The sequence below is a fragment of the Vulpes vulpes genome, chromosome 4 (assembly GCF_048418805.1).
Source record: "Vulpes vulpes isolate BD-2025 chromosome 4, VulVul3, whole genome shotgun sequence".
NCBI classification, from domain to species: Eukaryota; Metazoa; Chordata; class Mammalia; order Carnivora; family Canidae; genus Vulpes; species Vulpes vulpes.
In genome coordinates this window covers 2,377,773-2,391,402 of record NC_132783.1, presented here as the reverse complement: position 1 = coordinate 2,391,402, position 13,630 = coordinate 2,377,773, and the positions used below count along the sequence as shown (strand labels likewise).

Sequence of the window (13,630 nt, the reverse complement as noted above, 5' to 3'; positions counted from 1 at the left end):
GGGCACCCGAAGTGCCCACAACAGAGAAGCGATAGACCCAGCGGGTACGGAGTTGGGGGGCCGCAGAAAAGATGCTACAAGAAGGAAGACAAAAACTGGATCATTTTTTTGGAAACTGTTCAACTCCAAGGAGATGCAAAAAATTCTGTGGGTGAGTCAGCCTGGAAATAATGAGAAAGAGAGTCTATAAAGTTCATCGAAGCTAGGGCTTAATAATACCCCAGAGGAAATTATGTAGCAAAAAGCAAATGCCAGTACATTTGTTTGATAACATCCATTAGTGCAAACTGTCTGGCAGAAACAAGCAACAGGCATCAAAATATCTTGATTTGAAAGTCAGCGTGGAAAACATGGATGAGCTCTTCAAAGAGCAAATATATATGGCTCATCTAAGATCAAACAATAAATGACTCTAATCCATGCTTGGTAATTCTCAATGTAGTTTGTTATTTAAAGCCGGGCCTACAATAAAAGCAGATGGACATTAAGGAGTTCGAAGCAAAAACAGTCAAGAAATGAGCTGAGAACCAAATAATAATGCAAAAAGGCAGAGTTTTAGGGCAAACTGGCCTAGGGCAAGGGCCAGGATAAATGAAATTAAAGTTCTGAAAAAAAATTTTTTTAATATTAAAAAGCTATTTCTTTGGTTAATATGTCCAAAAAGTATACTGTAAGAGGTCTCGAATAATGCATCACGACAATCTAAACACTGCTAAAGCCATGTCATTTGTCATAATTAAGAACTGAAATCAGCCAAACGTTCCACAACAGGGGCATGGGAAGTCCAACTGTGACACATCTATGGCTTGGATATTACGCAGCTTCTAGTAATTCTATGCAGTAACGTGGAATAGACTCATGACAAGGCTCAACATGAATGTTAGTTTTTACGGAATGGGTTATGGAGCAAAAGTAATAATATATAGAGTTGTAAAAACAGATTTTTCTTAATTACATTTAGATTCTCAGGAAAAAGGTTGCAATTAAACTTAAATTTGCTTTGGAAATATATATATTTAGTATATTTAATATATATTTATATTAAATATTAAACATATTTATTTATTATTTATTTCTATTAATATATTAAATATATATATTTATATTATATATATTAAATATATAAATATTTTATTAGTAGCACCCTCACAGGGCTCTAAACACTCTCTAAGCAGCAAAGTAAAGCAAAGCAAGTTCCTGGCTTATAACTCTAAGGCTTAATAACAGCCTTAGTGAAATATTGCAGAGATAAGAGACGCCCCCCCCACCCCGAGAGGCTCTCTGCAGCTCACACGATGCCTGCCGTTCTCTGCCAGTGTTTCTAGAAGTCACCAAGTATATACCACATGTAATGCCTCAAGAAAGAATATATATATTCCCTTATAGGAAGAAAACCACCAAGTCTTGATGTATCCCAATTTATGACTTTGTCTTAGAGCTAGCCAAGGGAATCTAAAAACTACAGAAAGTGAATCCCAACTGAAGGCTTTGGCTGGGGCCAGCACAGTGCACTTTCCTGATGATCAATTTGCCTAAAAGCATTTCAAGAAAGATCCATTCCCCTTGGGAGTTTCTGTATCTATTTGCATACCTTGTCCTTTTTTGATGCTTCTTTGTCATTTTGGGATTATTAAACGAATTCCTCTACAGGCGTATTTTATTTCTTTCGTATTTTTAAATAAATAGCTCTTAAAGGAGCATTGATTTATATCTGTATATTCTTATCTACTTTATTAAGTACTCTTAATTTTTTTTTTAAAGATTCCATTTATTTATTTCAGGAGGGAAGAGGCAGAGGGAGAGGGAGAGAGAAACCCAAGCAGCCTCTGTGCTGAGCACCGGACGGACTGAGAACTCCATCCAACAACCCTTTAGACCAGACTCGAGCTGAAACTGAGAGTTGAACGCTGAACTGACTGAGCCTCCCAGGTGCTGCTGAAGAATTTTTAAAGCTCATCTAAGTGAAGAACCTTTCTTCAAGGGATAATTTTTTATTTTTAGGATACCTCACAGATGCGACAACACTAAAAAAAAGGTTTTTAATTATAGGGAGACAGCTTTTATGCAACTTTAATATATTTGGTTTTGTTGAAGTATTTAAATTTATTTAATTTTAACTACATAAAAAATTCAAAGACCCTAACAGTAAATTTCAATTATGGAGAAGGATTAGGGTTATATGAAAATCACTTGGGGAGTGAGTCCAACTATACATGTTGGCATCCTCCCCTAGATTCTAGAGGTCTTGGGATGACTGTCATATTTCCTTGCTGCTGATAAAAAAACAAACAAAACTTCCAAAAGAAATGAAATCGGCCTTTGGCTTCCCATTCACTCCTGACCATATTATGGCTGTTGATCCCTTCACAATTATATATATATAATCTGTATATTTATATATATACATATATATTTATAAATTTATCATATATATTTTTATCATATATATCTGTATATTTATATATATATATTTATTTTATTCATTTATTTTAGCGAGAGGGGCATGGCAGGAGGGAGAGAGAGAATCTTAAGCAAACTCCACACCCCAAGCCTGGAGCCTAGAGCTTGACACGGGGCTTGATCTCACAACCCTGGGATCGTGACATGAGCCGAAATCAAGAGATGCTTAACTGACAAAGCCACCCAGGTGCCCCAATTCACAACACATATTTTTTAAAGATTTATTTACTTATTTATTTGAGAGAGCAGAGAGAGAGAGAGCACAAGCTGGGGCGGGGGCAGACGGGAGGGGCAAAGGCCGGGGGAGAAGCAGGCTCCCCACTGACCAGGTGGCCTGAGCGCGGCTCTATCCCAGGCCCCTTAAATCACAACCTGAGTGGAAGGCAGACACTTAACTGACTGAGTCACCCAGGTGTCCCCCAGTTCACAACGTATTTTCAAGAGTTCATTAATCAAATGAAAACAGTGCTCGTGAAAGTTAAGAACTGATTCTGAACATCATAATTTTGTCGTTAAAAGAAAACTCCTACTTGGAGTCACATCATCAAATTCTGTACCGTGAGGTTCTAATTCACAGCAGTACACCTCCTTCGGTGCAAAGAAGACCAGAAAAATATTTCACAAGAGAAAATGTTTTCGAGAGGAAAGGCCACATGCAACAAATAAGCTTTTTGATTGTTTGATATTTAAACCTGGAAACGTTTGGGCCGAGCGACCCCGCAGGCCTGAGCCAGTGAGGCCAGCAGGCACCCTCCACGCACACCCCGTTCTTAAGCAGGCGCCCTAGTGACTCACCGGCAGGGCAAAATCCGGACGACGTCATTGGGCTTGTACCCTTCGATGCAAACTGCACAGTTATCAAAATCGGGCTCTGTTTCCTGCAACGGAGAAAGCACACAGGAGCTCACTTGTGTTGCCTTAATTCTTGTGTAAATACGCAAACGAACAAGGAGAGCTTGCTTGGAGCAAGGCTTTCAATTGTCTACGTGCCATTTTTCTTAATCGATATTGACTGTATATTGGCTCAGGTTCCATTCCTTCCAACCTCTACTTTTTGTTTCTGGGTTCCGTTGCAAGTGCTTTTGTGAGGGAACAATTTTTTAAATGTATCGTCACTAATAATGCTATTTAGGATGATCGCGAGAAAGCAATTTTTACACGTATCATGACTGGGAATGCTATTTATTCTAATTAGAGGTGACATCAGAATCTCAAGGATGAGAAATACTGTTTATGGAGACCTGTCTGGATGATACTTAGTCTATCAGTTCCTTGGGAATCTTATCTATACAGCCCTAGACCATGGCTTTAAACTTTTTATGCAAAACAAAAAGCAAAAAACAAAAAACAACAACTTTTTACGCAAGTATATAAATCTCTTTCAAATAGCCCATCATATGTTTCTTACGTGGTAATCCCTGTTCTTTTATATTCTTTCGAGGGGAAAAAAAGTAATGAAAAATATTCTTTAAATTTAGTAATGCTTCTAAATGAATGTCATCTTATGAAGCTCAATGGTATTTTTATCTAGTTGAAAAACAGCAGCACACAGTGAGACAAATCAAGGATTCAGACTAAAGACAACACCTGGTAGAGATGTAGGTGTGAATCCCTTACAATGCCCCAAGGAACAGCAGATACGTGTTACTGTAATCCGCTGCTCTAAAATCTCTTCTGGGGAGAAGAAAGACCTTTAGAGGTCTGCAGGCCTTGGGCTGCGCTGCTTTGTCGCTCCTTCTCAAGACAGGCTTCTGCTTCTGCTGCGGTTGTAGCAGCATTCTTTACAGTCGCCAAGATATGGAAGCAGCCCAAACGTCCACTGATAGATGAATGGATAACGAAGATGTGGTGCATATACGGATAATGGGGTTTTCTATAAAGTGGAACCTATATATCATTCATATAATGGAATATTACTCAGCCACAAAAAGGAATGACACCTTGCCACTTGCAGTAGCATGGATGGATCTAGAGGTTATTATGCTAAGGGAAATAAGCCAGTCAGAGAAAGACAAATAGCATATGATTTCACTCACGTGTGGAATTTGAGAAACAAAACCAATGAACAAAGCAAAAAAAAAAAAAAAAAAAAAAAAAAAAAAGAAAAAGAAAACAAACAAACCAGACTTTTTTTTTTATATAAATTTTTTTTAATTTTATTTATTCATGATAGTCACACAGAGAGAGAGAGAGAGAGGCAGAGACACAGGCAGAGGGAGAAGCAGGCTCCATGCACCGGGAGCCCGATGTGGGATTCGATCCCGGGTCTCCAGGATCGCGCCCCGGGCCACCCAGGGATCCCAAACCAGACTCTTAAATACTGAGGACAAACTGGTGGTTGCCAGAGGGGAAGCGGGTGGGGGGATGGGTGAAATAGATAAAGGGGATTAGGAGTACACTTGTGTTGACGAGCACTGAGAAATGTAGGGAATTGTTGAGTCATTAAGTTGTACACCTGAAACTAATGAACTAACATAACACTGTACGCTAATTATACTTGAATAAAAAGAAAAAGAAAAAGAAAGGCTTTGCTCCTGGCTTCATGTCTTCATTCTACAGCAAGGGAGCCTACTAGGACTTTGGGGTTCTAGATGCTAGATTTCAGACGGACTGAATATGCTTTCTGTATTTGCTACATAGATCAGTGGAGGACATCACTCAACATATAACACTATCTTCCCTACAAGGATTTAGGGAAAATTTTCCTAATTCCTAACCCCAGGAATAATCATTTTGTTTTCACCTTGTGGACACCGGGATAAGGTAATTAAATGTTGTTTGAATATTTCTTCCTTTTTTGCATTGGCTGCAAAGAATGGATCCCATCCCTAAGTTTGGGATCCATTTCTTTTGTTGTTGTTTTTTGGGTTTTTTTGTTTGTTTGTTTTTGGGAATCCACTTTTATTACACGTTTCAGGTAATGCATTCATGTAAAAATTTCTTCCTAGCTTCCCCTATTTTTCCTATACTTACTTTTCAGTTTTTTATATTTTCTTCCCAGCTATTTTGTTGTTCTACTGTAAGCATTTTATAAATTGTTTTAAATTATATTAATAAAGATGGGTATAATATCAGACATTTACAGGAGAACTATTTTCGTGTACTCTTTTCCCATCCTTCCCTCCCTTCCACCCTGGCTGCCAGAAAAGTCAGGAACTTTTTTGAATAGACACTCATCAGAAAGAGAAAAGGCTGTTACCTTGTCACCCTTCTTGATGGTTCTGACCTGGAGCTTGCTGATCGCTTTCTTTGCTGCATCTCCCAGTCGGCGCTAAAAAGACCAAAAACTGCTTGTTAGTAATAAAGATGTGTAATTCTTGACTTTGTTTCTGATGGCATTTAATAAGTCGGGGCAGTTATCTCTGAAATCATGCACAAGTGGCATGAGTGTTAAGGAAAATGGCCAGAGAGACGGGGCGGTGACACCTGTGCCACGTAGCTCCAGGACTCCAGATGTAGGTGTGAATCCCTTACAATGCCCCAAGGAACAGCAGATACGTGTTACTGTAATCCGCTGCTCTAAAATCTCTTATGGGGAGAAGAAAGACCTTTAGAGGTCTGCAGGCCTATTCAAGGGCTCGGTCACTGAGAGCCGCTCTTCATGCCCAGGGTTAAGCAAGGGGCAAATGACGTGGAAAAACCCTGCCCTACAGTGACCCCAGGGCAGGTTACACTTATGCAGACCAGACCAGCACCCACACACAAGTTGAGTAGTTTGTCGCTCTAGCCATTTAATTTGTGACAAGGAGATAGCCAATGTCCTCTCTTTCACAATCAGGGTTTATTACTTATGTATTTCTTTCCATTTGGAGTTCTAAGAATTTCCTTTGCTTATATTTCATCTGTACTATCCTATTTCATCACATTCTTACATGCCAATTTCGCCTCTTCTTCTTCTTCTTTTAAAGATTTATTTATTCCTGAGATACACACACACACACACACACATGCAGAGAGAGAGAGAGGCAGAGACACAGGCAGAGGGAGAAGCAGGCTCCCTGCGGGACTCGATCCCGGGCCCTGGGATCACGCCATGAGCGAAAGGCAGACGCTCTACCGCTGAGCCCCCCAGAAGTTTCACCCCTTTTATGTAAGCTTGCGTGTGGGTGTGCCTATAGGAAAATACACAAAACATACCTGTTCAGCTTAGCAAATAATTATAAAGCAAACACCTGTGCAACCACCATTACTCATGTCAAATAATATATTAGCACTCCTTAAAAAAATTTTTTTTTTTGATAGAGAAAGTTGCTATCCTAATGAGCCCTGCAATCATGCAATGATAGGGCAGTGAGGAAGAAGAGAGAGGGGGAGGGTGGTGAATTAAGTTGTCACCTGTCAAGATTTGCTTGTGTGCTTATGAGTTACCTAACGTAACATCTCCTTAGGTTTGTGCACTACTATCCTGTGGGAGATGCGTATTTGCAGCAGTGCAACATATTTGAAGGACTATGAGAAACAAGACAAACATTTACATGGAATAATCACTTGCTTTCAGTAATTTTGTTCCTTTTAGAAACAACCCTCAGGCTTCTTTCTTTTCCCTAAATTATGAACGTACACCAGTGGATGGTTAACATATCCAAGTGCCACGCTAAAACTTTACATGCAATATCACCTTTATTCTTACAACAACCCCACGAGAAAAAAAAATACTATGTTTTAGAATGAACTGAGACTTACAGAGCTTAAGTAAATTGTTTATCATAATCAACGAAAGGTCGGTCAGAATCTGGAAAAAATTAAAGTCTGATTTGAAAGCTAAACACCACTCTCACTACTCAGTGAACCACCCCATCAACAAACCAGCCAGTCATCCAACCAACATCTCCCCAGCCAGCCAGCCAGCAATCTGACATTTGGCCAATCAGCCAACCAACCTATATCCAACGAGTAGCCAGTCAATCTACCAATCACTGAGCAGCCAACTGACATCTGGCCACCAGGTAACCAGCCAACCAGCCATTCAAGCAACTAACCAACCCAAATCTACTAAGCATTTATCATATGGCTCTTCCTTGAGCATATGGTGGTGAGAGTAGTAAGTAGGAGAGAGGTGTTCTCCTTGTTGATTGATTTTTCTCAGTATCTAAAGTGATTTTGTCCTCAGCTTCTAAAATGATCCTGTTATTTTGAAGAGGAAAGTAAGTTTGGTTGTTACCTAAAAGGAGACCTACACACACTTGAGATTTATGCAGAAGTCCACAAGTAGCTAGCAAACTAAGGCAGCAGGAGAAACAGTCTACAGTACTAATACCACGGTGGCAGGTGATCGAGTGAGAGGGAAAAACCCTGAGATGAAAGTGAAAAGCAGGGAACTCTCTGTCCCCTCTTCTTCCTTTAATTACTGCCTAATCTTTCGATCTCAAGTAAGGCCACTTTTTTTTTTTAATGATAGTCACACACACACACACACAGAGAGAGAGAGAGAGAGAGAGAGAGGCAGAGACCCAGGCAGAGGGAGGAGCAGGCTCCATGCACCGGGAGCCCAAAATGGGATTCCATCCCGGGTCTCCAGGATCGCGCCCTGGGCCAAAGGCAGGCGCCAAACCGCTGCGCCACCCAGGGATCCCTAAGGCCACTTCTTCAGGGAACTCTTGCCCCATGTCTCCCAAGAGAGAAGATCCTTCCAGTCAGTCTATACCTTCTGGAACCTGGTCCCTCCCTTCATAGCACTGTCATAACATTTGCAATTTGACATTTGTTTTTGTGATGGACCCTTATTTAATTTCCCTTCTGTAAACTCCCCGAGGGCCAGATTGTGTTTATTTTTGCTTCTCACGGTGTCCCAGCACCTAGCATAAAGCGGTCTTTGATAACTGATGATCATTCGACTTGTATTCTGGATCACTTATTTGGTCCCAGGCACAGCTCTGAGTTTTGGAAAGAGCGGTAATGAAAGGCAGTGGTGGGGGTGGAGGGGTGGGCGGTGCTGGTTGGCTTAGTCTGTAGAACATGCAACTCTTGATCTCAGGGTTATAAATTTGAGTCTCACGTTGAGGGTATAGAATACTTAAAGTTCAAAAAATCTTTTGAAAAAATGGTAGTGAAAAAAACCCCCATAAATTCCTGCTTTTTTTTTTTTTTTTTAGCTTACAATAGCTTGCACCATAAATGGCTGATGAGTGAATAAAATCTTAATCAAAAGATTTTTTTTTTTCCTAAAGCATGGAAAACCATCTGAATTTAGCCAGTTAACGGGAAAATTAATGGACAAACTATAAGCGACACATGTGGTAAGTAGACAAATCTGTGATCCTGGCCTTGGCAAAACCAGTCAGTCTCAACCAAGAGCTGCTTTTCATTGAAGAAGCCTGGAGCAGGAATGGAAAGGAATTGAGAAAGCGCTACTAGTTACCAGAGTAAGTGCAACAAACCTGCAGAACATTACACTTAGAATAAGAAATTTGGATCCAAATAAACACATGTTGATTGTTTTTCAGTCAAGAGCTCAGATGTTTTTGCAACTGTGTTTAATTATATAATATCTGGCCCCAACAGAATCACTTCAACTGTTTTTTATTTTCAAAGGCTAAGGAGACCAATTAAGCAACAAGTATTATTTTCAAACAATGATCACAGATTATACCCAAAGGAAGATCAACATTTTTTAAGGAGGTGAACCAGAGATTATTCTTTTTTCAAAATTTAATCTTATCTAAAACAATTTTTAAGAAGTTTTCATAAATTTTTATTGTTGAAATTTGAAACATAATCGAGTACAATTTTTTTTTTGTAGTGTTAAGTCTACTAATGAAGAGAATGGAACTGGTTTTGGTGAGAGTAACATTTCATTTAACTGGGGCTCAGAGCTAGTGTTTCCTATCATCAGAATCACTTGCAGATCTATAATGAGACTTTATGTACTATATTGAGTAAGTGTTTTCTATGCATAATTCTATGTGATAGTACAAGAGCAAAATAATGAAATATAAGGCATAACCCCTATTCTCATGGAATTTATCATCTATTTGCAAAATTACCATTGCAGTGGGAGAGCTACTTTAATATAGGATAGCACTATTGCTTTAGGAAGAGAGATGAAATAATTCATTGCAAAAAAAAAATTCATTGCAAATGCCTAAAATAATTTTTAAGACAACTTATCCAGTTCTGAGGAAGGATACCAATAAAAGAGCGAAGCCAGGCACATCCGGAATTTTTTTAGAAAGTCGGTAGTGTAGCTTATACAAACTCATACTTTCAATATTCATTTTCTTTTTCATGTTACCATCTCTTAGTATTCTGTTACTTCACTATACAATAGTTATTTTTTTGACACAATCCAAGAGGAATTGCACTTTTTAAAAAGTTTGTATTTTAATCACCCATAACAGAAAGTGCACTCTTTAATTTCTATCACTCATTTCTCCCATCCCCTTACCCACTTTCCGAGAACCACCTGTTTGTTCTCTACGATCAAGAGACTACATCTTGGTTTATCTCTCTTTTTTCCCTTGTTTTGTTTCTTAAATTCCACATACGGAATTTATGTGATATTATATGATTATATGATATTTGTTTTTATCTGACTGATTTATTTCCCTGAGCATAATACTCTCTAGATCCATCAATGTCATTGTAAATGGCAAAGTTTTCCATTTTTTGGCTGAATAATATTCCATTGCATCTATATGTCACGTTTTCTTTATCCATTCACCTATCAATGGACACTTGTGCTGCTTCCATATCTTGGCTATTGTATATAATGCTGCTATAAATGCAGGGTGCATGTGTCCCTTTGAATTAGTGTTTTTGTATTCTTTGGATAGATACCTAGTAGTCCAGGGTCATATGGTCATTTTATTTTTAGCTTTTTGAGAAGCCTCCATACTGTAGCTGCACCAAGTTTGCATTCTCACCAACACGGCAAGAGGGTTTCTTTTTTTCCACATCCTCACCAACATTTGTTGTTTCTTGTGTTTTTGATTTTAGCCATTCCAATAGATGTGAGGTAGTACCTCATTGTAGTTTTGATTTGCATTTCCCTGGTGATCAGTGATGATGAACATCTTTTTATGTGTCTGGTGGCCATCTGTAGGTCTTCTTTACAGAATGCCTGTTCTTGTTTTCTGCCCATTTTTAAATCAGATTGTTTTTTGGGTGTTGAGTTTTATAAGTTCTTTGTATATGTTGGATACTAATCCTTCATCAGATATGTCATTTGCAAGTATCTTCTCCATTTCATAGGTTGCCTTTTAGTTTCATTGACTGTTTCTTTTGCTGTGCAAACATTTTTTTATTTTCATGTAGTTCCGATAGTTTATGTTTGTTTTTTGCCTCCCTTGTTTCAGGGGACCTATCTAGAAAAAAAAATTGCCAAGACCAATGTCAGATAAATTACTGCCTATGCTCTCTTCTGGGATTTTTATGTTTTCAGGTCTCACATTAGGTCCTTAATTCATTTTAATCTTTGTGAATGGTATAAGAAAGCTCTCCAGTTTCATTCTTTTGCATGCTGCTGTCCAGTTTTCCCAACACCACTTGTTGAAGAGACTGTCTTTTTCTCATTGGATATTCTTTCTTGCCTTGTGATTTTATTTATTTGGGTCCTTTCTGTTTCTTTCCTTGATAAGTCTGGCTAGAAGTTTATCAATTTTATTGATATTTTTAAAGAGCAAGTTCCTGGTTTCATTGATCTGTTCTATTGTGTTTTTTTTTTTAGTCGCCATATTATTTATTTCTGTTCTAATCTTCATTATTTCCTTTCTTCTGCTGGCTTTAGTTTTTTTTTTTTTTAAGATTTATTTTAGAGAGGGAGTGAGAGAGCATGAGTGGGGGAACGGGTAGAGGAAGAAAATTTTCAAGCAGACTACCTACTGAGCTCAGAGCCCAATGTGGGGCTTGATCTCATAACCCATGAGATTTACCCAAGCTTAAATCAAGAGATGCATGCTTAACCAACTGAGCCACCCAAGTGCCCCGGTTTTTCTAGCTTCTTTAGGTGTAAGGTTAGGTTGTTTGACATTTTTCTTGCATTTCCTTCCCTCTTACAGCCGCTTTTGCTGTGTCTCAAAGGTTTTGAACTATTGTGTTTTCATTTTCATTTGTTTCTATGTACTTTTAATTTCGTCTCGTATTTCTTGGTTGATCCATTCACTGTTTAGTAGCATGTTAATTAACCCCCATGTATTTGTGGTCTTTCCAGATTTTTTCCTCATGGTTGACTTCTAGTTCCATAGTGTTCTTGTCAGAAAAGATGCATGGTATGACTTTGATCTTTTTGGATTTGTTAAGGCTTGTTTTGTCACCTAATATGTGATCTGTTCTGGAGACTGTTTCCTGTACACTTGAAAAGTGTGTGTATTCTGCTGTTTTAGGATGGAATGTCCTAGATATATCTGTGAAATCTATTTGTTCCAGTGAATTATTCAAAGCCATTGTTTCCTGTTGATTTTCTATTTGGATTATCTGTCCATTGATGTAAGTGGGGGTGTTAAAGCCCCCTACACTTATTATATTATTATTGATTAGTTCCTTCACGTTTGTTATGAACTGTTTTACATATTGGGTGCACCTATGTTGAGTGCATAAATGTTATAATTGTTATATCTTGTTGAATTGTCCCGTTTATTATTATATAGTGTCCTTCTTTGCCTCTTGATATAGTCTTTATTTTAAAGTTTTCTTTAATGTAAGTATTGCTACTCCAGCTTTTTATTGACATCCATTTGCATGATAAATGTTTCTCCATCCCCTCACTTTCAATCTGTAGGTGACTTCAGCTCTGAAATGGATCTCTTGGAGGCAGCATATAGAGAGTTCTTGTTTTTCTAACCATTCTGTAACCCTGTCTTTTGATTGGAGTGCTTAGTCCATTGACATTCAAAGTAATTATTGATAGATGTGTATTTATTGACATTTTATTACTTGTTTTGTGGTTGTTTCTGAAGATTTTCTCTAATCCTTTCTTGTTTTTTTTTCATGCTTTGCTGGTTTTCTTTAGTGATATATTTGATTTCCTTTCCATTTATTATTTGCATACTTATTAGAAGTTTTGATTTCTTAGAAGTTTTGATATACAAACCATTAGGTTTGTATATAACATCTTCTGCATAAAGCAGTCTATATTACGTTGATGGAAGTTTAAATTTGAACACATTCTTTACTCTTCTCCCATATTTTAGGTATATGATATCATATTTTACAACCTTTTATTTTGTGAGTTCTTTGATTTTTAATAGAAATACTCATTTTTAGTGCTTCTGTGTTTCCTATCTTTATACTGTCATTTCGGGTCTTTTCCATTCAAAAAGTCCCCTTTAATATTTCTTGTAGGGCTGGTTTTGTGGTCACAATCTCCTTTAGTTTTTGTTTGTTAGGGAAACTCTTTCTCTCTCTTTATATTCTGAATGATAGCCTTGCTGGAGAATATTCTTGGCTGCAGGTTTTTCCCATTCAGCACTTTGAATATATCATGTCACTCATTTCTGGCTTGGAAAGTTTCTACTGAAAAATACCCTGACAGCCTTACAAGGTTTCCTTTGTATGAAACTGTCTTCTTTTCTCTTGCTGCTTTTAATATTTTTTCTTCACCACTATATTTTGCTATTTTAATTACTGTGTGTCTTGGTGTAGACCTCTTGGGTTGATTTTGATAAGAGATCTCTGTGCCTCCACGGTCTGGATCTTTGTTTTCTTCCCCAGATAGGGAAGTTTTTAGCTATTATTTCCTCATAAATTCTCTGCCTCCTTTTCTCTCTCTCCTTTCTCTGGTACCCCTATAATATGAATGTTATTACATTTGATGGAGTCACTGAGTTCCCTAAGTCTATTTTTTGTTTTGCATAATTCTTTTTTCTCTCTTTTGTTCATCTTGATTACTTTCTATTACTCTGTCTTCTAGGTCATTACTTTGTTTCTCTGCTTATCCCACCATAATGTTCATTCCATAAAGCATGTTTATCATTTTGTTTATTGAGCCTTTTATCTCTGTTTTGTTATTCTTAACTCTGTATTAATGGTCTCACTAATGTCCTACACTCTTTGCTCAAGTCCAGTGAGTGTCCTTCATGATCACTGCTTTAAATTCCCCATCAGCCATACTACTTCTATCTGTTTCACTTAGACCTCTGGCTGTGGCCTTGTCCTGTTCTACCATTTGGGACAAATTTCTCTGTCTTCCCATTTTACTTAAGTCTCTGTGTTAGGAAAGTCAGCTATGTCTCCT

At 38.0% G+C, this 13,630-nt stretch overlaps 1 protein-coding gene across 3 annotated transcripts in view; it reads right to left on the bottom strand.

Annotated features, from left to right (window-relative positions):
- Positions 1–13,630, bottom strand: part of RNF150 (ring finger protein 150) — a 245,485-nt gene that overhangs the window by 77,063 nt on the left and 154,792 nt on the right. For all 3 annotated transcript variants that reach the window (XM_072755193.1, XM_072755194.1, XM_026018483.2), the window contains exons 3-4: positions 5,660–5,731; positions 3,256–3,338 (exon numbers count right to left, since the gene is read on the bottom strand). In XM_072755193.1, coding sequence (XP_072611294.1) covers positions 3,256–3,338; positions 5,660–5,731 — 155 coding nt within the window. The remainder of the gene's footprint in view (positions 1–3,255; positions 3,339–5,659; positions 5,732–13,630) is intronic.